Raw genomic sequence first — 24,274 nt, forward strand, 5'->3', positions numbered from 1 at the left:
GTTTTAGGAAAAAAAGTTGGGCAGGTTGGGCCTATTGAATCCATAGGTAATCGTATTGAAATATATATGATCCCAAGGGACTTGACAGGGAGGATTCTGGGGATGTTTCTCCCTGTGGGAGAGACTAGAACTAAGGTGCACAGTTTAAAAGTATGGAGTCTCCCATTTAAGACAGATAATTTTATAATTTGAGAGGATAATTAGGCTGTGGAATTCTCTTAGACAGCTGTGGAGGCATGGTCCTTAAATATTTTTAAGGTTGAGTTAGATTCTTGATTCATGCGAATCAAAGATGATAGGACAGGAAAGTAGAGTTGAGGCCATGATAAGATCAGCCAGGCTCAAGGAGTTGAATGACCTACAGCTTCTAATTTGTATGCTGAAAAAAACAGAAAACATTAGAAGCCCACAGACACATGCTGTGTGCCTCTCCTGTTAGAAGTGCACTGTCTAATAAAAGTTGGCTAGAAGAAGCTTATAGTTAACTGTTGTGGTTATATGCACGATTGTATCTGTTGCTCATCTTTATATACTGATCAGAAATAGAACATAGAACACTACAGCACAAACAGGCCCTTTGGCCCACAAGTTGCGCTGATCACATCTATACCTACCAAGCCATAAGAACTATCTGTAACTTCCAATGCCATTAGATCCCATATACTCATCCAGAAGTCTTTTAAAAGACCCCAGCGAGTTCGCCTCTACCACCACCGACGGCAGCCGATTCCACTCACTCACCACCCTCTGAGTGAAAAACTTTCCCCTAACATCTCCTCTGTACTTGCTTCCCAGCACCTTAATCCTGTGTCCTCTCGTAGTGACTATTTCAGCCCTAGGAAATAGCCTCCATGAATCCACTCTATCTTTCCTCTCAACATTTCATAAACCTCTATCAGGTCACCTCTCAACCCTCGTCTCTCCAGGGAGAAGAGACCTAGCTCCCTCAACCTGTCTTCATAAGGCATGCCTCCCAGTCCAGGCAAAATCCTTGTAAATCTCCTCTGCACTCTCTCAATAGCTTCCACATCCTTCCTGTAGTGAGGCGACCAGAACTGCGCACAGCACACTTCCTCCTGATCAATTCTAAACCCTTCCAGGGACCGAGTTTATTACTGAGAATAACTATCCTAATTATTCAGGATAGAATTAGTCATCACACAGAAAAAATATAGGTTGACTCGGACAGAGGAAATCACATTCAACCAACCTGCTCGAACCTCCTGAGGAGGCAACAGAAAGAGGACAACGCTGTTGATGTGGTGCACATGGACCCCCTGAAGGCATTCAATACAGTGACACACAACATACCCGTGAGAAAAGCCACAGCCCACGGCAAAAAAAAGAGACCGTAGCAGTGTAGACCGCAAGCAGCCCGGGCCCGGAATGCACTGCCCGGAAGCGTGATGGAGGCACCAGGCAACCACCTGACCAGAAACAATGCTCAGAAGCACGGGGAATAGGCAGGGGAATGCCACCCAGCCACAACGCTTGACTGGAGAGTTGGCGCCGACATGATATAGGTGTCTTCTAGTCAACTTGTGCTAGACAGCACAGTCTTACCATCTCGTCTGATTGTAGGTAAGTATGGCTTTCAACCTGCCTCTATAAGATTTTGGATTACTTTTGTATGTTGAGTATGAACTGGTGGCTAGAAACCAAGCTGTGAACATAACTGTTATTTGTCATATTATTTGTTACGTTACTGTGGAATTTGTTCCACAGTATAGATGGGATGGGTACTATGATACAGGAGCAAAATACAGCAGGTGCTGAAAATCTGAAATAACAGCAGAAAATGATGGAAATACTTAGATCAGGTAGCACCTGTGGCGAGAGAAACAATTAACCTTTAGATGAATAACCTTTCGTCAGAACTGATCAGCAGAAGAAAGGATACTGTGAAGTTGGTGGCTCCAGAGACTCACTCTTGAAGAAAAGTATTTGTATTGGGGGTAGAACATCTACAGAGATATACAACATGACAACTCCCCAAAGCCTGTCCTTCATCTGTAAGATACGCATGTGATGGAATACTGTAACCAACCATGTTCAAGAAACTCGACACCATCTCGGGCAAAGCAGTCTGCTTGATTGACATCCCATCTACAAACATTCACTCCACCCACCACTGATGGACCGTGGCAGCAATCAGTACCATCTACAAGATGCACTGTGGGAACTCACCAAGACTCCTTATATTGGACATAAGAACACTATTATTTGCATTTACGTCTATTGGCTGATGCAGAGCTATATAGTATTAATGTTTGCACCAGTAGGGATGTAATAGACCTAGTACAGGAAACTGAGAGAAGAAGCATAAAAGAGACTGCACCATTAATAAATATCAGTTCATCCATTCATTTTTAACCAAAGTCTGTCTTGCATATCATGTCTCCAATACACAACAGCCATTACCTGTAAGTTCCCTTCCAAGTAACTCACCATCCTTACTCAGAAATATATCACTTTTCTTCATCATTTCTTGGTCAAAATACTGGAAGTGCCTCCTTAATAGCTCTCTGGGTGTACTTACCTGACGTGGACTGCAGCAGCCGCCACCACTACCTCGGACAATTAGGGATGGGTAGTAGATGCTATTATAGCCAGCGATGCCCATATCCAGTGAATGAATTTAAAAATATTGGGGGTTGGTAAAGAAGTGAGGGGTGTGAGTGAACAAGCACATGCTTGTTCTTTAAAATGGCTTGAGTTGAATTTTCAAATCTGGCTAAGGGCTATTAATGTTATTTGTTATCTTCCTCCAAAATTCTTGGTCTCCAAGTGTGCAAGGACAGGAATGTGGAACTAATCACATGCTTCTGGCTTGTAAAACATTCAAATTCCTGTCATCCTGTCAGACTTTCAACGTTATTGAGATTTTAGGTAGATATCATTGAAGCAGTGAGATATATAAATAAGCAAGATGGAACTTGTGTCAACATTTTAGGTGTCAGCCTGTGGAATCAGAAACTGATAATGCAACTGTGCATTTCTTTTGATGAACTTTTACATACCTTAAAACAATGTGATTGTCTTTTATACCCGAATGCCCACGTTTATATTGAAAGAGTTGGGAACAAATTGTCGTCTTGGAACAGGACTTCTTTCCATATGACCCTAGTTTTTTAACGTTAGTCAACATTTTTTGTATATTCTCAAATGGTTTGGACAAATATTTCATGTTTTTTGAAAATAATGCTGGAACTTTGACAAGCATTTATTTCTCAGTTGAAAGGAAACACAATTGAGTTCTTTTCAGAATAGTGTTCACTGGTTCAACCATTTTTCCATGGGAACAAAACAGGAAAGGAAAGTAGCATTTAGTTTTCTTTAATTGTCTGAAGAGCCACCAGGAGGAAATTGGTTTGTTTTACCATCCTCACTCTCACACAGTGGGAACTGAATTGCCAAATTTGTGAAAGTTTACTCTTGAGGGTATCAAAAACTTGAATTGTTTTACTAATTTTTGCTGATCCTGTTGGTCCACCAGTTCATTATAACTTGCTTCACATTTGGAGTTTCACTTCTTGAGCTGGTGTCATTTTTAATTTTGTGTTGAGGCTCAAGTATTAGGGAAGGTTATGCAATATTGATGACCATGTAATGCTTATTGAAATATATAGAAAAGAAATGCATGGTGAGCTCTGATTATTTTTGTTCAGATAACTTCTGTGCGAATTAAGCAGGACTTTTAAATGCTTGGATCCTCTCAAGATCAGGAAAACCAGCAAGAAAATATTGAACGAGATCTCTGTCAGGATTGGAAATCGCATTTCTTACCTTGATCAGATTAAGAAAATGCACACTTACCCTCCGATTTGTCTGGGAGATCCTCCGATGGAGGATCCTTCACATCCAACACAGTGCAACAAACTTGAGGGAGCAGCACAGAGAATCTATGCAAATGCCTCACCCCTTTTCATGGCACCATCTGCAATGTTCCAGTAAATAAAGAGCTTAAATGTCCCAAAGGGGTGGTGCTGGTTGTCAATTTAGACTAGGTTCTTTCCGTATTTCCTAGGTAACTATTCAGGTAAATAAGCTGGAACTGTCTGAAGTCAATAAATCTAAGTCAAGGTTGGAGACTTTTTCAGAGGTTTTGAGGAACAGGAGACAAGCCTACTATAAATCAGTATGTTGGGACTTTTGAGAGGTCTCATGATGCATCTTGGGCCATATGTTTGGTCTCCAACTATCTGGAGACTGGAAGATTTTGCTTTTTAACTAGTATTTTGTTTGCAGGTTATTTTGCTTCAGACATACAGCTAAAAGTTTTGTATAAAACTTAGATTTGTAGTTTGATGGACTGGATTAGTAAACTCGTCTGTATTACCTTTTCAAGTATTTATCCAATTGCATTTTGAAACTACCTATTGAACCTGCTTCCACCACTCTTTTAGGCAGTGTATCCTGGATCATCACAATTACTAAAAAGAAAATTCTCATCTCCTGTCTGGTTATTTTGCCAATTATCTTAAATTCATTCCCTCTGGTTCCTCACCCTTTTTCATGGCACCATCTGCAATGGCTGACGAAGCAGTGCATAGGGTAAAGCTGTCAAAATCCCTTGAACATTTTGAATACCTTTATTAATTTTCCCCTCAAACTTTTGTGCTCTAAAGAGAACAATCTCTGCTTCTCTTAAGCTTTCCACATAACTCAAACCCCCCTCCCTGATACCATTCTAGTGTATCTCCTCTGCACATCTCAAATGTCTTCACGTTGTTTCTAAGCAGTCTTAGCAGCTTGTCCTAGTGCAGATTTGTGTACGTAAAGCCCAGCTGTCTCAATTTCTGCACTGCTTTAAAATTTATTAGTTGCTGTTGTCTATTGAAAATGCATCACTTCACATTTCTCTGCATTAAATTTAATCAGCCATGTTTCTGCTATTTCAGCAGTCTTTTCCACCTGAAGTCTGCTACTACCCTTCTCCCTGTTTACTACATTTTCAAGTTATTTTGTCACCGGCAAACTTTGAAATAATGCCCCTGCATGCTCAGGTCATTAATATAAATCAGTGGTTTTTAATGCTAACTCCTGAAACACCATTCTATAATTGAAAAACAGCTGTTCACTACTTTGCCAATTTCAAATCCGTGCTGCTACTGATTCTTCAATCAGATGAGTTTCAATTTTGTTAACGAGTATTAATTTTGGTACTGTGTCAAACACTTTTTGACAGCATAAATTGCACTGCTCTCATAAATCTCTCTATTACTTCAAAGAACATAATCAAGTTTGTCAGACTATATATTTGGCTTCAAAAAACCAGCACAGGTTGTGATTTATTAACCCATGCCTTTTCAAGTTTTCTTCTGCAGTACTGTCTCTAAAGTTTCCTCATCACTGCTCATGCTTACTATCCTGCAGTTGCCAGGCTTATTCTTTCTTCCTTATTTTGAATGGGAGGGTAACTTTTCAGCCCTTCAGTTCCCTGACATTGCTCCCATTGCTAAGGAGTATTAAAAGATTGTAAAGAGACCCTCCACTATTTCTACCCTTCCTTCAGTAATCCTAGGAGGCATCTCATGTGGTGATAGTTTTCCACTCACTTTCTCTGTTAATTCCTCCTTTAACTCTGTTTTGTAAAGAAAGGTGCAATGTACTCCTTTAATCGCTCTGCTATTATAGGATCTTCTTTATTGTCCCTAATTGTTCAAACCTTCCTTTGACCACCTTTTTATTATTCATATCACATGTGTTTCGTGATATGTTATCCAAATGTGAACAAAATCGTTAAGTCTTTTGAGTCGTATTTAAGTAAAAGCTTCACATAATGTCATTCATTATCATGTAGCACAGTTTCTTTAATAACTGAAGTATGTTTTTTGCAGGTTCGATCTGTGGATGAGATGAATCATGACTTTCAAGCTCTTGCACTGGAGGGACGGGGAATGGGAGAAGTAAGTTGGCTAAAATGTGTTTTTTTTTATGAACACCTGGCTCAACTCTAAAAAAGACTGGTGCTTTATTTTCACCATCCTAGCTACCTACATGTTCCAGTGAGGCAGAAAAAGGGGTGTAGTCAGAGTCCCAACTAAAATTCTGTATGTGTTCCATGGTATAAATGTTGAAGTCCCTTTTAAAAATGGCTTAGGAGATTTATTTGGGTAAGTATATTGAAGTGGAAATTTATAGTACATCATATTTTGAAGTGACAGTTGATGAAGTAAGAAGATTAATAGTCATTTGGTGGTATGGAACTTCAACATTTCTGATAAGAGGCTTTGTCAAAGCTCTTCATTTTGAACTTAGGACAATTTGCGAGAGTACCAATGTCAAGAAATGGGTGGTGTTTGACACTGCCTAAAACCAAAGAACGTTCTGCTTATTATATGATGAGTAATGTGATGCATGAATTCCTGTGTCAGTGTGATGCTTGGTATGTAGGTGGTACATCCTAAAGACAGGCAGATGATATCAAACTGCATGCCCCTTCCGATGTTCACATTGGGCAAGGTACAGGCAAGATCCAACCAGGTCTTGCTTGTAAAACACAATGTCCAACATTAGATTTGATTCCACAATTGAACAGTATTTGACAAATGGTATTCAGTGTGCTGAACATTATTGCTGATAAGCAATTTAAGATTGTCTGTCAGGCTCGCAGTGTACTTACATATATTAATATCAGGGCTTGTTCTTTGCAGACAGAAGGAACATGTACACACATTGCACCTGTTTCAGCTTAGCAAAATAAGTGAGTCATTGACTGATTTATTCCTCGGGACAATGCCTATTTAAGTCAGAGTCAGGCTGTCTGTTTCAAATTTTAAACTGCTTGGCAGTTAACTCAGTCACCATAAACTGGTGCATTTTCCATGATAATATTATTACGAATCAGAGTCCACTTGTCAACCAGTCAGCACTCTCTTTATATAGTGTAAGTTTGTTGTCTCCCCTGACATTGGTATTCTTGTGAATTGTCCTGAGTGCAAGGCTAAAAGCTACAAAAAAATTGTATTTCAGCAATAATATGATTAAACAGGAAACTTGTAGAATTTAACAACTTGCATTTATATGAATGCTTTCAATAGAAAAATGTAATCATCCAAAACTTGGCTGAAGTGGTGGACTTCAAGGAGGCTTTTAAAGAAGAAGAGAAAAATGGAAAACTTTAGGGAGGAAGTTCAAGTTCTTTTTCATCCTTAGATGAAGAAGGGGTCCATCTAGGGAACAACCAGGCTGGGTGAGAGAATAAGAATATTATTGGGGATGAGAAGACCCAAGATGATGGTGAGGGAGTGGTTGAGCTAGTCACAGCAGTATCATGGCAAATAGCGAGCCAATGGCAAGATGGTTGGGATTTTAAAGTGCAATTATATGATACTTGGAGAGTTGTTTCTTCTAGGGGCACATGTAAAAAGAACAAAGGTTGAAGGTTGGTAAGGTAGTCAGTTATTGGTGTTGAATGACATATGGATGTAGTTTGAGATCTGCTTGTCAGTAATTAAGGAATGGAAGAAGACAGGTCACGGAGTGATTGGGCACATTGGCAGTGAGTTTAGATGGAAGGGTACCTAAGAGAGGGTGAGATGAGAATCATTGATAATCAAACAAAATTAGGATGTGCTGTTTAATTTGAAGACTGTGTAGGGCCAAGTTGAAAATTAGCATGATATGGTGAACGTACACGAGAAATGTACAGGAGCAAGGATAATTAAGTCAGCATTGAAATAGACCAATCTTGGCCATATTGATTTATAATTTTAGTAATTTTATTTAAAAAATTTTTGATTTTTTTTCATGGCACATTCAATTTTTTTTCCCACTCCAAGCATCAAAGAATACAATGTAAGATTTCAAATGTTAGCAAATGATCATTTTTCCGAAAGCAAGCTAAGGAAATAAGTAACTAATATTTAATTCAATAAGCATGAATGAAATTGATACTTTTACCGTGCTACATCACTTTTAAATGATTTTTGCCCAACAAATTAATTAAAAAGTATATTTTCTTTGTGTCTCCTACTTTAATATATTCCTGCTATAGTACCTAATTGTGTTTTTTTGTTTGGGAGAAGATGGCCTGAGGGAAGGGAACTGTACAAAGCTGCCAATCAGAAAATGTACTACAGAAGTTTACGTTCTCAATTTTGTTGAAGTTGATACAATTTTTTTATAAGTCTGTTTTTAATCAATTTGTAGAACCTCAGTTATTGAGAACTTGTAACTGAAGGGCATTCATAACACTGATGTTTATGAAAGTTGAAATAGTTATGATTTTGCAGCCCATTAGCAATTGAACTGAAGTGTACACTTTTGCTCAAAATTCATCCATTAGTTGTATCAGAGAAAGCAGATAAAATGGCTTTTTGTGACATCTGAAATAGCATTTGGGCTAAGCTTCCTCTCTTATCCCATTAGATGGTTATTGTGTCTTCTAGAATTTGAAGGCAGTTGCTGTGAGGTTGCACTGTAAAAGTTGTAAAACATTTGAATCTTTTCTATCTAATAAATCAGCTGTCACTAATTACAGATAATCAAGTCATTTATAACATTGCTGCATGTGACAGCTTGAGTGTTGCATTTTCTTACATTGCAAAGGTGCTTACACTTCAGAAGTATGTCACTGGTTGTAAAGCATTTTGAAGTAGTCAAGAGTGTATAAATACAAGTCTGTCTTTACTTTTCTGGAGGCATCTGTAAGGTCTTGGTATTTGATATTTACTTAGATGTATTCCATAGTTCTTGTTTTTTGATTCAAATTAGTATGGGAATGGCCCAGGAGTACCATCCCTTGTAGATATTTCTGCCGTGGGCAAGATGTAGGTCCGGGTTTCCCAAACTTTAAGTTGCAGAATCCTTAGTGATCTCCCAAGATAATTGGGGACCCCCAGACTTTCTCATAATGCCAACGCTCTTTTTTCCCTCCATGAAATAGTGCGAACACAGAAATCAAATGTAACTAAATCTCTTCTAGCTATATCTATGCCTATATTAGGAAGAGGCACATGCTCAAAAATACGTTTGCTAGCTACATGGCCCCTTAGCGTTTATCCCTGGAGATGGTTTCCCCCCATACTCCCTTAACATTAATCCGTGGAAGTAATTTAGAAGTGGATAACCTGGTAATAAATAAATAAGTTCTCTTTTTAACAAACTTAAGTCTTAGCTTTTGTCATTTTTAATGGGGAGAATAACGCAGGAAAGCTGATTCTCATATTGGGACACCTGTCTCTCATGCACACACACACACATCACTTCCTCACACAACACAAGTGTGTCTGACATTCACATGCATCTTTCTCACTCACTCCTTTCTTATACAGGCACTCGCTCTGTTACCTTGCACATGCAGTGCCCCCTGCTCCTGCCCCTTGCACATTCCCCCCACCACCCTCTCACCCAAGCTTCATGTCACCTCTTTTTGCCATCGACTCCATTCTCAGGATCAGTCCTTGCTGTTGGGTGCATGCTTTTCTGCCCAGCAACAGCAGGATGCAATAAATCAAAGAAAAGCCTTTTAGGTCACTAAGTGCTGATAGGTTGACTGGTTAGCCTATCAGCATCCAGTGCTCTAATTGGCTTGTTTCATTGCTGTAATTATTTTTGAAATAGGTCAGTTGCTTCTTTTGAATCAGTGTTTGTTGGTCATGTGGCAGCTACTAGTTCTGCAGACTGCCTGGAGATCTGTCGCCAACCCCTGGTGGTCTGCGTACCCAGTTTGGGAACCCCTAATCTAGATCAATAGTTATTAAGGTGTCACAGGGCCTGTGATGTGGACCACGGGCTGGTCCAGAATACAAGTTTTTTTTTAATTCATTCAGCATGTGTTGTCCAACCCTAATTGCCCTTAAGAGGGTGATGATGAGTTGCTGCCCTGACTACTGCAGGCTGTGTGATGTAGATCCATCCACTGCTGGGGTGGATTTTCAGGATTTTGACCCAGTGACATTGAAGGAATGCCCCTATACTGCTAAGTTAGGATGGTGTGTGGCTTTGAGGTGGTGGTGCTTGCATGAATCTGCTGTCCTTATACTTCAAGGTTGTAGTGATTGTGTGTTTAGGAGACACTGCTGAAGAAGCCTTGGTGAGTTGCTGGAGTGCATCTTGCTGATCGTATACTTCGCTGCCACTGTGTGTTGATGGTGGAGGAAACAAATGTTTAAGGTGGGAGATGGGATGTAAGTGAAGTCGGATGCTTTGTCCTCTATGGTGTGGTATTGTGCTTATTGTGTTGTTGGAGCTGCACATATTCGGAGAGGCTTTGGGAAGTCATATTTGCTAAAGAATTCTCAATCTCTGACCTACTCTTGCCACAGTAAGAAGCCTGACAACACCAGGTTTAAGTCCAACCGATTTATTTGATAGTAAACTCACAAGCTTTCAAGGTTTACCTCTTCGTCAGGTGAATGAAGAGTTCTGGCCTCAGACAGAGCATATAAAGCACAGACAGTTTACAGATCACTGATTAAAATGCGAATCTTTACACCTAACCTGCTATTCAAGTCTTAAAGACTCTTGCCACCACAGTATTTATATGGCTGATCCAGATCTGTTCTGTCAACCCCCAGAATACTGGTGGTAGGAGTTTCAACATTGGTAATGCCATTGCCTGTCAAGGGCACAAGTGGTAGGATTCTCTCCTTGCCTGATACTTATCTGCCAAGCTTAAATGGCATCCAGGTTTTGCTGCACATGGATTGTGGAGTTGTGAATGGTGCTGACCATTGTGTGGTCATTGCACTGAAAGTCACTTAAGATGGTATTCAATAGGAAAAGTCTATCAGGCTAAAGCCAGTAATAAGGTCCATAGTTCCACAAACAATCCAATTATTCTAGACTCGCCTACATAGCTCTGAAACATTTGCTACTGTTCCCAACAACATACAACCATGAGATTGAATTTTCAATACCTGTGGGTCTGAAAACAGGAAGAGGAGCCATTTGAACATGAAGCCTGGCAATAGACTGAAGCTCTCCAACTTGGAATCAGATGTTGCTTCACTGGCATCTCATCAAAAGCAGCGTCATTCTTCCCTTCTGCTGAGTTCTTTATATGGTGGCACACAAAAGCAGTTGGTTAGGATAGGTAAATAGTCTGCACATTTTGTGCTGATTAAGTGGCCCGTCGCTGGAAATACTTGAGAACCGCTGATCTAGATCAGATGATTTATTTTGCCATTTTGCCTCATTTTGGGCAGTACCATTCAGTTTTTTGGTTATTTATATGTATACCATAAAAGGATGATTTGTTGCACTCCATTGATTGTTTATTGTAGTTTTGTATTGCACTGTAATCTGTGAATCCTTATAGTGCAGAAGGAGACCATTCAACCCATTGAGTCTGCACCGACTCTCCGAAACAGCTTCTTGCCCAGGCCCATCCCCAAGCCTTACCCCTGCAACCCCATGCATTTACCATGGCCAATTCACCCAACCTACATATCGCTGGATACCCAGGAGCAATTTAGTATGGCCAATCCACCTAACCTGTACATCTTTGGATTGTGGAAGGAAATCGGAGCACCCTGAGGAAATTTACGCAGACATGGAGAGAATGTGCAAACTTCACGCAGGAGTGTACTCAAGGCCAGAATTGAATCCAGGTCCCTGGCACTGTGAGCAGCTACGCTCGCTGAGTTCAAGTTTAGCAACCACTATATGTGGTTTATGTGTAGGCTCCACAGTCTTTTAGGGACTTCAAATTCTCTTCCAGTATTGGTTGCAAGTTTGTGCAATCTTCTGGCTAAATGGAGTCATTAGTGCCCTGGTCACTTACCAAGAATTATTTTTGGACCTTTCCATTGCTCCAGTTGGCTTCACTTTTAACATACATACTTCAAGCAGTCCATACAACTTTAGTGATGACCGCAATCAATGCTGACACCAAGACTGAACAAAAGAAAATGTATTACAGAAATTGCTTGCGTTGCTGCTTCATCTTTTATTGGGTTATTTCTGCATGGTGTTTGTCACCTGATTACTTTTGCTGTCATGCTAAGAGATAATATTAATTAGTGGTGACCTGTGTATTTAGAACAGAGTTGAGGAGGAACTTCTTCACTCAAAGGGTGGTGAATCTCTGGAATTCTCTGCCCGTTGAAGTGGTGGAGGCTGCCTCGCTAAATATTTTTAAGATGCGGGTTGATGGGTTTTTGATAGGAGAGGGGATTAAGGGTTATGGGGAGAGGGCGGGAAAGTGGAACTGAGCAGCGACAGATCAGCCATGATCTTATTGAATGGCGGGGCAGGCTCGAAGGGCTGGATGGCCTACTCCTGCTCCTATTTCTTATGTTCTTATGTATTCCAAGCTCCAGGGCTTAACTTAACTGCTGATTTTTGGCATAGCGTTGTCGGCATTCAATGAAACACTTAATTTTTTTTTTAGTTCCATTTTTGCCACCTAAAGCCACTTTTCTGATTTACATTTCTGCCTCTTCAGAAAAAGACGTAGTGATTTTATCCAACAGAATTTCTTTGGTCTTAACTGCATATATTCTTTAGGATTCCTGCTAGCTATCAGACTAATCACCTGAAGTATTGTTGATAGTAAATATTCACCCAAGAGATCAGGTTTATTTTATGCCACTCTGTCCTGCTACAAAGGGCTTTAAAGAGACTCATTAGCAAAGGAATAGATTTAACCCAACAATTTCCTTCCTTTGAATGTGACTGAATTCACTCAGTATGCTAACAGAACATGAAATTTTCATCAATTCAAGTAATTTGCCATCTGAAAGAAAGAAAATGGCCCATGCCTAATTTATTTTCAGAAGATAATGCTAGCAGATTGGGTTAAGAGTGTGCAATTCCTTGTGTAAATCCTTGGCATTATATCCACTTGGAAAAGATGAACTTTCTACTCTGTGCCATGACAGTGTTCTAAACATGGGGACAGGTTTTCCATGTTTTTTGTGCAGCTTGTATGTTTTCTTTATAAACCCGATTTTGACCTAATGACAGTAAGCACTCTCAGAACACCAGGTTAATGTCACAGTTTTATTTGGTAGCAAAAACCACTAGCTTTCCGGGGGCTGCTCCTTCATCAGGTGAGTGGGATTTCAGTTCACAAACAGGGCATATAAAGACACAAATTCTCCGCATCTTTGATCTAATGATGCAGTGTTATAGTACTGCGTTGGTCCAAGTTAGCCTTAAAGATATTAATTCTGAGTCTCTACCCTCATTTTAGTGTACTACTTCAGAAAACATTTATTTGTACGTGGCAGGTTGAAGGAATAAGAAAGTAGTGTTTGATTATCTACTAGAAGTTTGGCTTTCCTCATTCTTCGAAAAAATTGCAGCATCCATATGGAGCCAGCAGTCTACCTACCCTTCATTTTTCTTTCTGTATGTAGGTTTTGGTGCTGTATTTTTGGGATCTGAATGCTGCCTCCTTCAGTTCAAGAACATTGGTGCATCCAGAACAAAGCCTTACATAAGGTAAAATGTTGAAAGGTTATTTGACCTTTGGACCATGCACAGCCATCTTGAAAGGACAGTATTTTGAATCTTTCCCATTCAAGAAAATCTTACTAATGAGGAAATGAAACTTAAATGAGGCACAACTTCATAATTTTTTTGTGGTTTTTTCTTCTGTAAGTTTGCCTTAGGTTTTTTTAATGGTTGAGTGAATGCTTCTCTTGTAAATGCCATGAATAAGACTATTCATTTTGCACCATTACATTTTAATGGACACCATTGTCACCTGTGTTGTGGTATATTCATTATGGTGATCTTTAATTCTGAAATTTAATTATTTGCTGTCGTCATAGTGCAAAATCTCTGCCCCCCACCACCCCAACTAGCCCAAATGGTTGTAGAGATTTTGAGAATTACTTCACTGAACGCAATCTTGTGTTTACTTGGTATGTTGTACAGATGGACTTTCAGTAGAAGTAGAAACAAGTCAAATCTTCCAAGTTTGATATTCTTCGGCTAGGCTCTAGGGCACTTCAATATTCATGTTGGGCATGCTTGGAACGCTGAATGTGGTTAATGGTCACCAAAAGTAATTAGTTTTTCTCTACCATACAAGGTATTATGTTGCAGTGACCAAATGAGATAGCCAGGAGAGAACTGTCAGGCTCTGTATTGAAGTTTTGAGCTATCAGTTCTTTCCAAGTCTTTTTTCTGGGTGATGAGCCAGAGTCACCTGAAATAAGCTGCAATATCTTTAATATTTCAGGTACTAAGTTTATATATACTATATCACTTTTGATAAATGTTGGATTCATTGTTAGATTCTGAGATTTGTAAACCTTTGCCCTAAACAGTTAGGACATTTTCAGTATAAAGATCCTTTGCAGCTCTAAATTTAACATGAATGTCCACTTGCTTTTTTTTTGCCTTATCATAATTTGACCATGCTTTTTTGCTGTGGTGTTCGTTTTCTTTGGTGCTAATATCCTTAGCCAAGTATACATGAAAAGTTGGGTGGCTGAGTAGCTTGATGCAGGCTGAGTAGAAGAGCCTGGAGTTTGGCTCAATTCTGAGCTTTGTCACTTAGGCAGAAGACTCTTGGTTCAAGCCCCACTTCAAAACTTGAGTATATCTTTTAGGCTGCACTTCAGTGGAATGTTACGTTGTTGGGAGCTTTGAACTGTTAAAAGGAGCCAAATCTGCCTGTCCAGGTGTATGTACACTGGCTCCTGTAATATAGTGGAAGTATAATTCACTGGCTTCAGGAACCTAACTTAAGGTTCGGCCCCTGTAGCATAACTGAGGGGATCCCCCTTGGTCCCCTGTAATAGAACTGAGGGAATCCCCGTTGGCCCCCTGTAACATAATTCCGGATTGTCACTGACCCGCTCTCCACTGACACTTTGTAATGTAACTAAGGGAATGTACACTGGCTCCTGTAACTGAGGGGATCTTCACTGGCCACCTGAAATGTAACCGAAGGTACTTACAGTGGCATCACCACTGGTCCCCTGTAAAACGCAGCCAAGGGCTTTGCCACTGGGGCTCTGTAAAATGCTGCCGAGGGCTTCACCGCTGGTCCTTCTAATGTAATTGAGCTAAACACGAAGGAATTGTGAACTTTGGTATCTGTAGTGACTGGAGACAGGGAGAAGCCAGGTAAAAATCTTCCCTAACTGTTTTCACAGGAGAAGAAAGGAAATGCATCCCCAAGTATGGTAGGAAAGCTGAGGAAAAAGGGGAGGGAATGACTTTATAATCACGATCACCGAAGAAAAAGTATTGGAAGACAAAAGGCTAAGGAGCTGCCTGGACCTGATGGCCTGTATTCTAGGATCTTAAAAGAATTGGCTATAGTAATAGTGATTGAATTGGTTTTAATTTTCCAAATTTGCCTAGATTCTAGATTTGGAAAATCGCAAATTTAACACTCCTATTCAAGAAAGGAAGGAAATGGAAAGTAGGAAAGTATAGGCTGGATAGCCAAACATCTGTCATTGGGGGAATATAAAACTGAAAATAGGAGCAGGCGTAGGCCGTTTAGTTTTACAATCCTGCTGCACCATTTTTCGTGATCATGGCAGATCATCTTCCCACTTTCTTCCCATATCCTTTGATCCCTTTAGCCCCAAGAGCTATGATTACCTCAAAAACACAATGGGGATGATTCTCCCAGCCAGTGCAGCGGGCTGGGAGACTGAAGCGGAGGCCATTTCACGGGCTCCATTTTGGACATTATGGCCTCCGCAAATATCCAGCAGCCAGATTTCTGGTGCAGTCAGCTCCATGCCAGTAATCAGCATGAAACTGCATAAATTATTTAAATGATCATTTGACTCTCTTTTGCATCCTTGGAGGGGAAGGGGGAGGGGGGGAGGAGGAGGGAAAGGTGGGTTTCACCAGCCATTGCCACCTTGTCAGTGCCAGCCTGACCACCTGGCACTGTCCAAGAGACAAAGTGGCAATATCCAGGGAGCGTCTTGGCACTACTCATCCATGGAGGCAGGGCCTAAAGGCTGCAGAGCCTATCAGTGGGCAACCGCTGGGAGTGGGGGTCCCACAGCAACTCTGCAGTCAGGGCCTGTGATGGAGGGAGGCCAGCGATTGGGGTTGCAGCGGGTGTTGGATGATGGGTATGCTGATGCCCTCTTCAGCAGGAATAGGATCCACCCACTGAATTTTGGAGAGATATATGCTAGTGCACTCAGCAGTGCAGTGTGTGGGAGGTTCATTTTGAACTCCCGCTAAAAAATCCAACGGAATTTACTCCAGTTTTTACACTGATTCAGCACTTAGAATTTTTTTTTGGAGAATCACCCCCAAAATTACGGGGGATATTGAAGACTTGGTTAGGAAGAAGAGGGAGGCGTATGATAGGTCAAAACAAATGGGTACGGAGTGTGCGCTGGAGGAATATAGAGAGAGTAGGAGGGAGCTAAAAAGGGGAATTAGAAGGGCGAAGAGAGGGCATGAGATGGCTTTGGCCGGTAGGATTAAGGATAATCCTAAGGCATTTTATTCCTATATTAGAGGCAAGAGAGTAGTTAGAGGGAAAATTGGTCCTCTTAGGGACAAGAGTGGAGAGTTGTGTATTGAGTCGGAGGGAATGGGGGAGCTCCTGAATGAATACTTTGCGTCGGTATTCACGAAGGAGAGGGGTTCGGAATCGTGCGGTCTCTTGGAGGGAGCGGAGGTTCAGTTGCAGGATATAGTTATTACGAGAGAGGAAGTGCTAGGGCTTTTAGGTAGCGTGAGGACGGATAAAGCTCCGGGGCCTGATGGTATTTATCCCAGGCTGCTTAGGGAGGCGAAAGATGAAATTGCTGGGCCTCTGGCGCACATCTTTGTCTCTTCTTTGGACACAGGTGAGGTCCCAGAAGACTGGAGGGTAGCAAATGTGGTCCCGTTGTTCAAAAAAGGTAGTAGGGATAACCCTGGGAATTATAGGCCAGTGAGTTTGACGTCGGTGGTAGGGAAGTTAATGGAAAAAATACTTAGGGGTAGGATGTATGAGCATTTGGAGCGTTGCGATCTGATTAGGGATACGCAACATGGCTTTGTTAGAGGGAGGTCTTGCCTTACGAATCTGGTGGAATTCTTTGAGGAGGTGACAAAAACGGTTGACGATGGGAGAGCCGTTGATGTCATCTACATGGATTTCAGTAAGGCGTTTGACAAAGTCCCTCACGGTAGGCTGGTAGAAAAGGTTAAGGCGCATGGGATACGAGGCCAGGTAGTTAGGTGGATTGAGAACTGGTTGGGAAATAGGAGACAGAGGGTAGTTGTGGAGGGTACCTTGTCGGGCTGGAGGCCAGTGACCAGTGGTGTGCCGCAGGGCTCGGTACTGGGACCTCTCCTCTTTGTAGTCTACATAAATGACTTAGAAGAGGGAGTAGGTGGTGTGATCAGCAAGTTTGCTGATGACACCAAGATGGCAGGGTTGGCGGGTACAGAGCTGGATTGTCAGGTGATACAACAGGATATAGATAGGTTGGTGCAGTGGGCAGATAGGTGGCAGATGGCATTTAATCCTGACAAATGCGAGGTGATGCATTTTGGAAGGAATAATGCAGAGAGGAGTTATGTGATAAAAGGTAGGCCGATTAGGAGTATAGATGTACAGAGAGACCTGGGAGTGCAGGTCCACAAATCCATGAAGGTTGTGTCACAAGTGGAGAACGTTGTTAGGAAGGCTTATGGGATGTTAGCCTTTATAGGAAGGGGCTTAGAGTATAAAAGCTGCCGTCTAATGCTTCAGTTATACAGAACGTTGGTTAGACCGCATTTGGAGTACTGCGTCCAGTTCTGGTCACCTTATTACCGGAAGGACGTGGAGTCTCTGGAAAGGGTGCAGAGGAGGTTTACCAGGATGTTGCCTGGCATGGGGGGACTGGGTTACGAGGAGAGACTGAAGAGACTGGGGCTATTCTCCTTGGAAAGAAGGAGATTGAGAGGGGACATGATAGAGGTATATAAGATACTGAAGGGAATAGATAGAGTTAATAGTGAGAGACTGCTCCCTAGACTGGGTACGAACACAAGAGGTCATCAATTAAGGGTGAGGGGGGGGAGGTATAATTTGGAGGTAAGAGGAAGGTTCTTTACACAGAGAGTTGTGGGGGTCTGGAATGCGCTACCGAGTAGGGTGGTGGAGGCAGGCACGTTGGACTCGTTTAAGATGCAGTTAGATAGGCATATGAGTGAAACGGGAATGGAGGGATATGGTAGGGGCTATTAAATAGGGTAAACCTCGGGAGATACCGGAAGGGCAGGCTGTATAACTAATATGTTTTGTCTTTATTCCACAGGTGGAGGTCCACCTCGTGTCAAGCGAGGGGCATGCACACGGCAGGTTGTGCGTGGGCTGCTCTTGGAAGTCCAGGAGTGGCCTAGTACTTCATGTCGGTGTGTGTGCTTGATCCTGGACCGATAGACGGGCACCGCAACAGCTCAGTGACTAGCACTGCTAGCTGTGCAGATACATGGATTTGGGCCTGTGTCTGTGGGAGTTTGCGCATTCTCCCTGTGGTTGCGTGGGTTTCCTCCGGGCGCTCCGGTTTCCTCCCACACCCCAAAGATGTGCTCTTAGGCTAATTGGTTTCCACCAAATTGACACTATTTCTTCCCTGAATCTGACTGAGTAGGGTCCCATTCGTAGACATGCAGGGTAGAATAGGTGTAGGGCGATGCGGCGGCGCGGGCTCGTTGGGCCGAAGGGCCTGTTTCCCGTGCTGGGTTGTTCTTTGTTCTTTGTTCTAATATTTTGGCTTCTGTTCTTCCTGTGGTAGAGAATTCCACAGCTCACCACTCTCTGGGTGAAGAAATTTCTCCTCATCTCCGGCCTAAATAGCCTACCCCATATCTTCAGACTGTGACCCTTGTTTCTGGACTCCCTGCTATCAGGAACAGCCTTTGTGCATCTATGCTGTCTAGTCCTATTAGAATTTTGAGTTTCTTTGAAATAACCCTCTCATTTTTCTGAACTCGTGAATATTATCCTAAAATACTCAATCTCTCGTCATATGTTAGTCCTGCCATCCCAGGAATCAGTTTGATAATATTCGCTGCACTCCCTCCATAGCAAGATGAAAAGACCAAAACGGCACACTATTCCAGATGTAATCTGTCACAAGGTACTGCACAACTGCAGCACTCCACCTCTGCTCCTCTACTCAAATTCTCTTGCTATGAAGGCCAACAGACCCTTTTTCTTTTTCACTGCCTGCTGCACTTGCATTCTTACTTTGTGACTGGGGTGCAAGGGCGTCGAGGTCTTGTTGTGCATTTCCCCCTCTCAAGCTATAGCCTTTCAGATAATCTGTCTTCCTGGTTTTGCTACCAAAATGAATAACCCCACATTTGTCCATCTTCATATTGCATCTGCCCAATCACTTTCCTTGTCCAATCATACTGAAGCATCTCTGCATCCTCCTGACAGCTCACCGTCCCACCCAGCTTTGTGTCACTTGCGAATTTGAAGATATTACATTTAGTTCCCTCATTAACTCATTGCTATACATTGTGGATAACTGGAGCCCTAGCTCTGATCCCTGCAGTATCCCACTAGTCATTATCTGCCACTTAGAAAAGGACTTTTTTATTCCTAGTCTTTGTTTCCTGTCTGCCAACCAGTTTTCTAACCATCTCAATATGCTACCGTCAATCCCATTTGCTTTAATAACATTTAGAAAATCATAATGCAATCGTGCATAGTCAGCATTGTTTTGTGAAAAGGAAACTATGATTGACAAATTAAGAGTTCTTTAAAGATGTAACCGGCAAGTTGGATAAATGGGAAACCAGTGGTTGTAGTGTATTTGGATTGCCAAAAGGCATTCTATTAAATGCCTCTTAAAGGTTACTGCGTAAGATAAGTGATCATGATGTTTGGGATGATATATTAACATTGATAGAAAATTGGCTAATTAGCAATAGGAAGCAGAAACTGGATAAATAGATCGTTTTCAATTTGGCAAATTAATGAGTGGAGTGCCACAGTGACCAGTGCGGGGACATCAAATGCTCACAATCTATATCATTAACTTGGCTGAAAGACCTGGTGGTATTTTAGTCAGATTTATTGTTTATACAAGAAAAGTAGGAAAGTGAATTGTGAGGAGGATACAAAGAGTCTGCAAAGATTGTGAGTGGCAGCAGTCTGGCGTATAACATGTGAAAATGCAAGGTGGTTCATTTTAGGAAGAATGGAAAAACAATATTATTTAAATAGAGAGGGGCTGCAGCATATCGTTGTACAAGGTGTCCTTGTATACGTTTTAAAATAAAATGTGCATGCATGTACAACACATAATTAGAAAGGCAAATGGACTATTGGCCTTTATTGCAAGGGGTTGGAGCATAACAGAAAAATCTTGCTACAGCTGTACATGGTATTTATGGGACACACCTAGAGTACTGTGTACAGATGTGGTTTGTTTGCTGAAGGAAAGATGTACTTACATTGCCACCAGTTTGAAAAGGCTCACTATTTTGATTCCTGGAATGAAGCGGGTGACTTTTGAGGAAACCTTGAACAAATTGGGCAATGAATGATCAAAGTTTAGAAGAATGCGAGGTGATCTTATTGAAATATATAGGATCCTGAGGGGGCTTGACAGGGTGCATGCTGAGAGATGTTTCCCCTTCTGAGAGAGCCTCAAATGAAGGGAACAGTTTAAAAATAAGTATTTTTCATTTAAAGCAGCAATGTTTTTTTCCCCATAAGTTGTGCATTTGTGGAATTCTCCTCTCCATTGTAGATTTTTAAGACTGAGTTAGATTATTGATTGCTAAGAGATTAAAGAGTATTGTGGGTAGATGGGAAATTATAGTTGAAGCTACAAACAGATCAGCCTTGTTTTTTGTCAAACGATGGAAGGAGTTGAGGAGCCAATTCTTGCTACCTATTCATATGTTCATAATCCACGGGGGAATTTGCTGTATTAACACCATTGTTTGAAGTTGAAGGTTCTCACCCTTGTGGATTCTCATTCAAACTAAGACCATTTTAAGATTCAATGTTAAATCTAGAGATAATGTAGTAACATAGAACATAACAGCGCAGAACAGGCCCTTCGGCCCACGATGTTGCGCCGACCAGTTAAAAAACAATGACCCACTAACCTAAACCAATCCCTTTTCGTCCATAAACCTATCCACGGATCTCTTAAACGCCCCCAAACTAGGCTCATTTACAACTGCAGCAGGCAGGGCATTCCAATCCCTCACCACCCTCTGGGTAAAGAACCTACCCCTGACATCCGTCCTATAACTACCCCCCCTTAATTTAAAGCCATGCCCCCTCTGACTAACTTATCTGACTAGCCAGCACAGAATTTTTAAGACATTATTCTTTGAAGTGGTGTGGGCATTGCTAGTAAGGCCAGCATTTGTCGTTTGTACGTAATGTCAAGAAGCAAAGATAGTTGCAAGTAATCTGGGTTTGTATTGTTGGATATTAAAAATAATGTATAGACTTAAGTGAATTTAGTTAAGTATTTTGTGTAAGAAAGGATAAAACTCTAGTTAGATTCAAAACAAAAGTGCTTGCATGTATGGGGGATTTGTTTTTGGTTCAAACTATGTCCATACTGTGCTTGTAGAGTTTACCATGTGAAAAATAAATGAGCATTGGAGAAAGGGTGAACTGTTGCTTAGCAACTAGGTGTATGTTTAGGGTAGGAAGGTTTTTAGAGTTTAATTTCAGCTGAATTCACAGCAGATGTAGCTTGGAAGCAAGCGAGAGAACAGCTCTCTCAGCCTTGCTAGAAACAGAAGCAGGACAAGGGAGTTGCAAAAAAAGCGGACTTCCTAAAAAGTACATTAAAGACTAAAGAATAGCTAATTATGGAAGCTAGAGAATAAAAATATAAGATTCTAGGAAGTTTAAGATAAAAAGAAAACAACAACTGGAACAGAATACTGTTCACTGAAGTTAAAGACAGAGCTGAAAAGTGAAGCAATTGATGAAGTTGGCGAGAAGTTTGAGATATCTGAAGTAATTCTAAGTTTGGTGATTAATTGCTTCACAGGCTGTAGCAAGTTGTGAAGCAATTGTGAAACGATTGATGGTGGGACCTGAGAGTTCATATGAAAGTTACAAGAATATTGAAAGTATTGTAAAATCTGGAGGGTGAATCCTTGCTTAAAAAAACTGAGAAAACATTGTTTTTAAGGAGATTCTAAAACATGTCTTTTTGAGAGTAGAGTTTGGAGACACTCGTGACAATCATCCGGGAGACTTTGAAGAGAAATCCACAGAAGATTGATTGAATGACATCTACCACTTGGTTTCAGAGTGGGGTGTTGTCTGACCACAGTTAGCCTGTTGGATTACAGGAACTTTATTTACTGAAAACCTTGTAGCATAAGATATATTCTGTAACTTGTGTTATCCTTAAAATCTATGTACATCTGTGAAGATAAGTGGAATTGAAGAAGTATTGTAGTCAAACTTTTCATTTTTTTTGTTGAAAGCTAGTAGACAGTCCTGTGACTATGCTCATCCATGATTTTGTTTGAAAAAGAGTTTTTGAGCCAGAGTTTCACTCTGGACTTTCCCATTCAGTAGAGTAACACCAACTGGGATTGGAATATGAATTTCCCCTGAGAAGGTGATGGTGAACCAAATACACCCACTTGGCTGTTCAGAAGGCAGTTACAAGATTTGACCCAGTGACAGTGAAAGAACGGTAATACAGTCCCAAGTCAGATGGTGGGTGGCTTGGAGGGGAACTTGTAGGTGATAGTGTTTTGTGCCCTTGTCCTTTTAGGTTGCATATTCAGAAGGTACTGTCAAAGGAGAGTTGGTGAGTTGCTGCAGTGCACCTTGTAGATGGTGCTCTTTTCTGCTACGGTGCACTGGTGGTGGAGAGAGTGAGTTTAAGGTGATGGATGAAATGCTGATCAAATAGGCTGCTTTGTCCCAGATGGTGTTGAGTTTCTCGGCTGTTGTGGAACCACTCTAATCTAGATAAGTGGAGAGTATTCCAGTGCACTCCTGACTTGGGAGTTTTGGGTGGTGGGGATTGGCTTTGGGAAGTCTAGAGGTGAGTTACCTTCCATAGAATTCCTAGCCTCCGACCTACTCATATAACCACAGTATTTATGTACCTTTCACCCTAGTTCAGTTTCTGGTTACTGTTAACCTCTAGGTGGCTGTTAGTGCAATGATAAATGCTTGTTATCTGTCAAAAAGAGATAGTTAGATTCTTTTTTGTTGAACATGGTTGTTGCCTGGCACTTGTGTTATTTGCCATCTGCTCAAAGCCTGGGAGAGGTGGGTGCATAAGATGCAAAACACTAGATGTCTGGGTATGTTGGCAAGGAACCTATCAATTAGGATGACTGATGTCTAAAGCAACCAGTCTGATGCCGAGACCATCCCACCTGGCAGGTTACTCAGTAGGAATCTGTTTTCTGGAGAGGTGACAAAAGGGTTTTTTTTTCTCCAGTAAAAATGAAAACTTGGGAATGCCTAGCATGTTTGGTGGCATTAGTGCAAAGAGAAACAGACCCTTCATCAGAACTAATGCAGATTGTGGACCTGAAGCTTTACTCTATTTCTGTCTCAAAGATGTTGCCTGGCCGTCTGAATATTTCCAGCAGTTTCTGTTTAATGTGTTAGATTTGTTCTGTTATTTTATGCTTCATGCTGGGCATTTGTGACTGTGGTTAATTTCAGAAGAAAATATTTATCGCTCATGCAAAGGGTAATTTTTTTCTGTTAACAAAACCAACTTGTGTGGATAGAAGTATCAGATTCATAGAATCATAGAACTTTGCAGAAGGAGGCCATTCAGCCCATTGTGCCTTCACCTAGGTCATATCCCCGTAACCCCACATATTTATCCTTCTAATCCCCCTGACACTAAGGGGCAATTTAATATAGCCAATCAACCTACCTTGCACATTTTTGGACTGTGGGAGAAAATTGGTGCACCCGGAGGAAGGCCATGCAGACATGGAGAGAACATGCATACTCCACACAGTCACCTAAGGTCAGAGTTGAACCTGGGTCCCTGGTGCTGTGAGGCACAAGTGTTACCATTACCAGTGTGTCACAAATTATTGCAGGTGAAGTGAAATCAGACATTGTGTGCCAATTGAATATGTCTATGGGCGGCACAGTGGTTAGCACTGCTGCTTCACAGCTCCAGGGGCCTGAATTTGATTCCCGCTTGGGTCACTGTCTGTGTAGAGTTTGCACATTCTCCTTGTGCCTGCTTGGGTTTCCTCCGGGTGCTCCGGTTTCCTCCCACAGTCCAAAGTTGTGTGGGTTAGGTTGATCGGCCATGCTGAAATTGCCCCTTAGTGTCCTAAGATGCGTAGATTAGAGGGATATGGGGGGTAGGGCCTGGGTGGGATTGTGACCGGTGCAGACTCAATGGGCCAAATGGCT

General features: G+C 41.5%; 1 protein-coding gene across 8 annotated transcripts in view; it reads left to right on the forward strand.

Annotated features, from left to right (window-relative positions):
• Window positions 1-24,274, forward strand: part of LOC145344909 (pumilio homolog 2-like) — a 123,182-nt gene that overhangs the window by 19,876 nt on the left and 79,032 nt on the right. For 7 of the 8 annotated variants that reach the window (XM_080192219.1, XM_080192221.1, XM_080192220.1 and 4 more), the window contains exon 2: window positions 5,841-5,909. In XM_080192219.1, coding sequence (XP_080048345.1) covers window positions 5,841-5,909 — 69 coding nt within the window. Of the gene's footprint in view, window positions 1-5,840; window positions 5,910-13,316; window positions 13,396-24,274 lie in introns of those variants that run through there. The other variant, XM_080192223.1, reaches the window with a different exon arrangement.

Source organism: Carcharhinus amblyrhynchos, chromosome 7, assembly GCF_965287045.1.
Source record: "Carcharhinus amblyrhynchos chromosome 7, sCarAmb.v2.hapA, whole genome shotgun sequence".
Classification (NCBI taxonomy): Eukaryota; Metazoa; Chordata; class Chondrichthyes; order Carcharhiniformes; family Carcharhinidae; genus Carcharhinus; species Carcharhinus amblyrhynchos.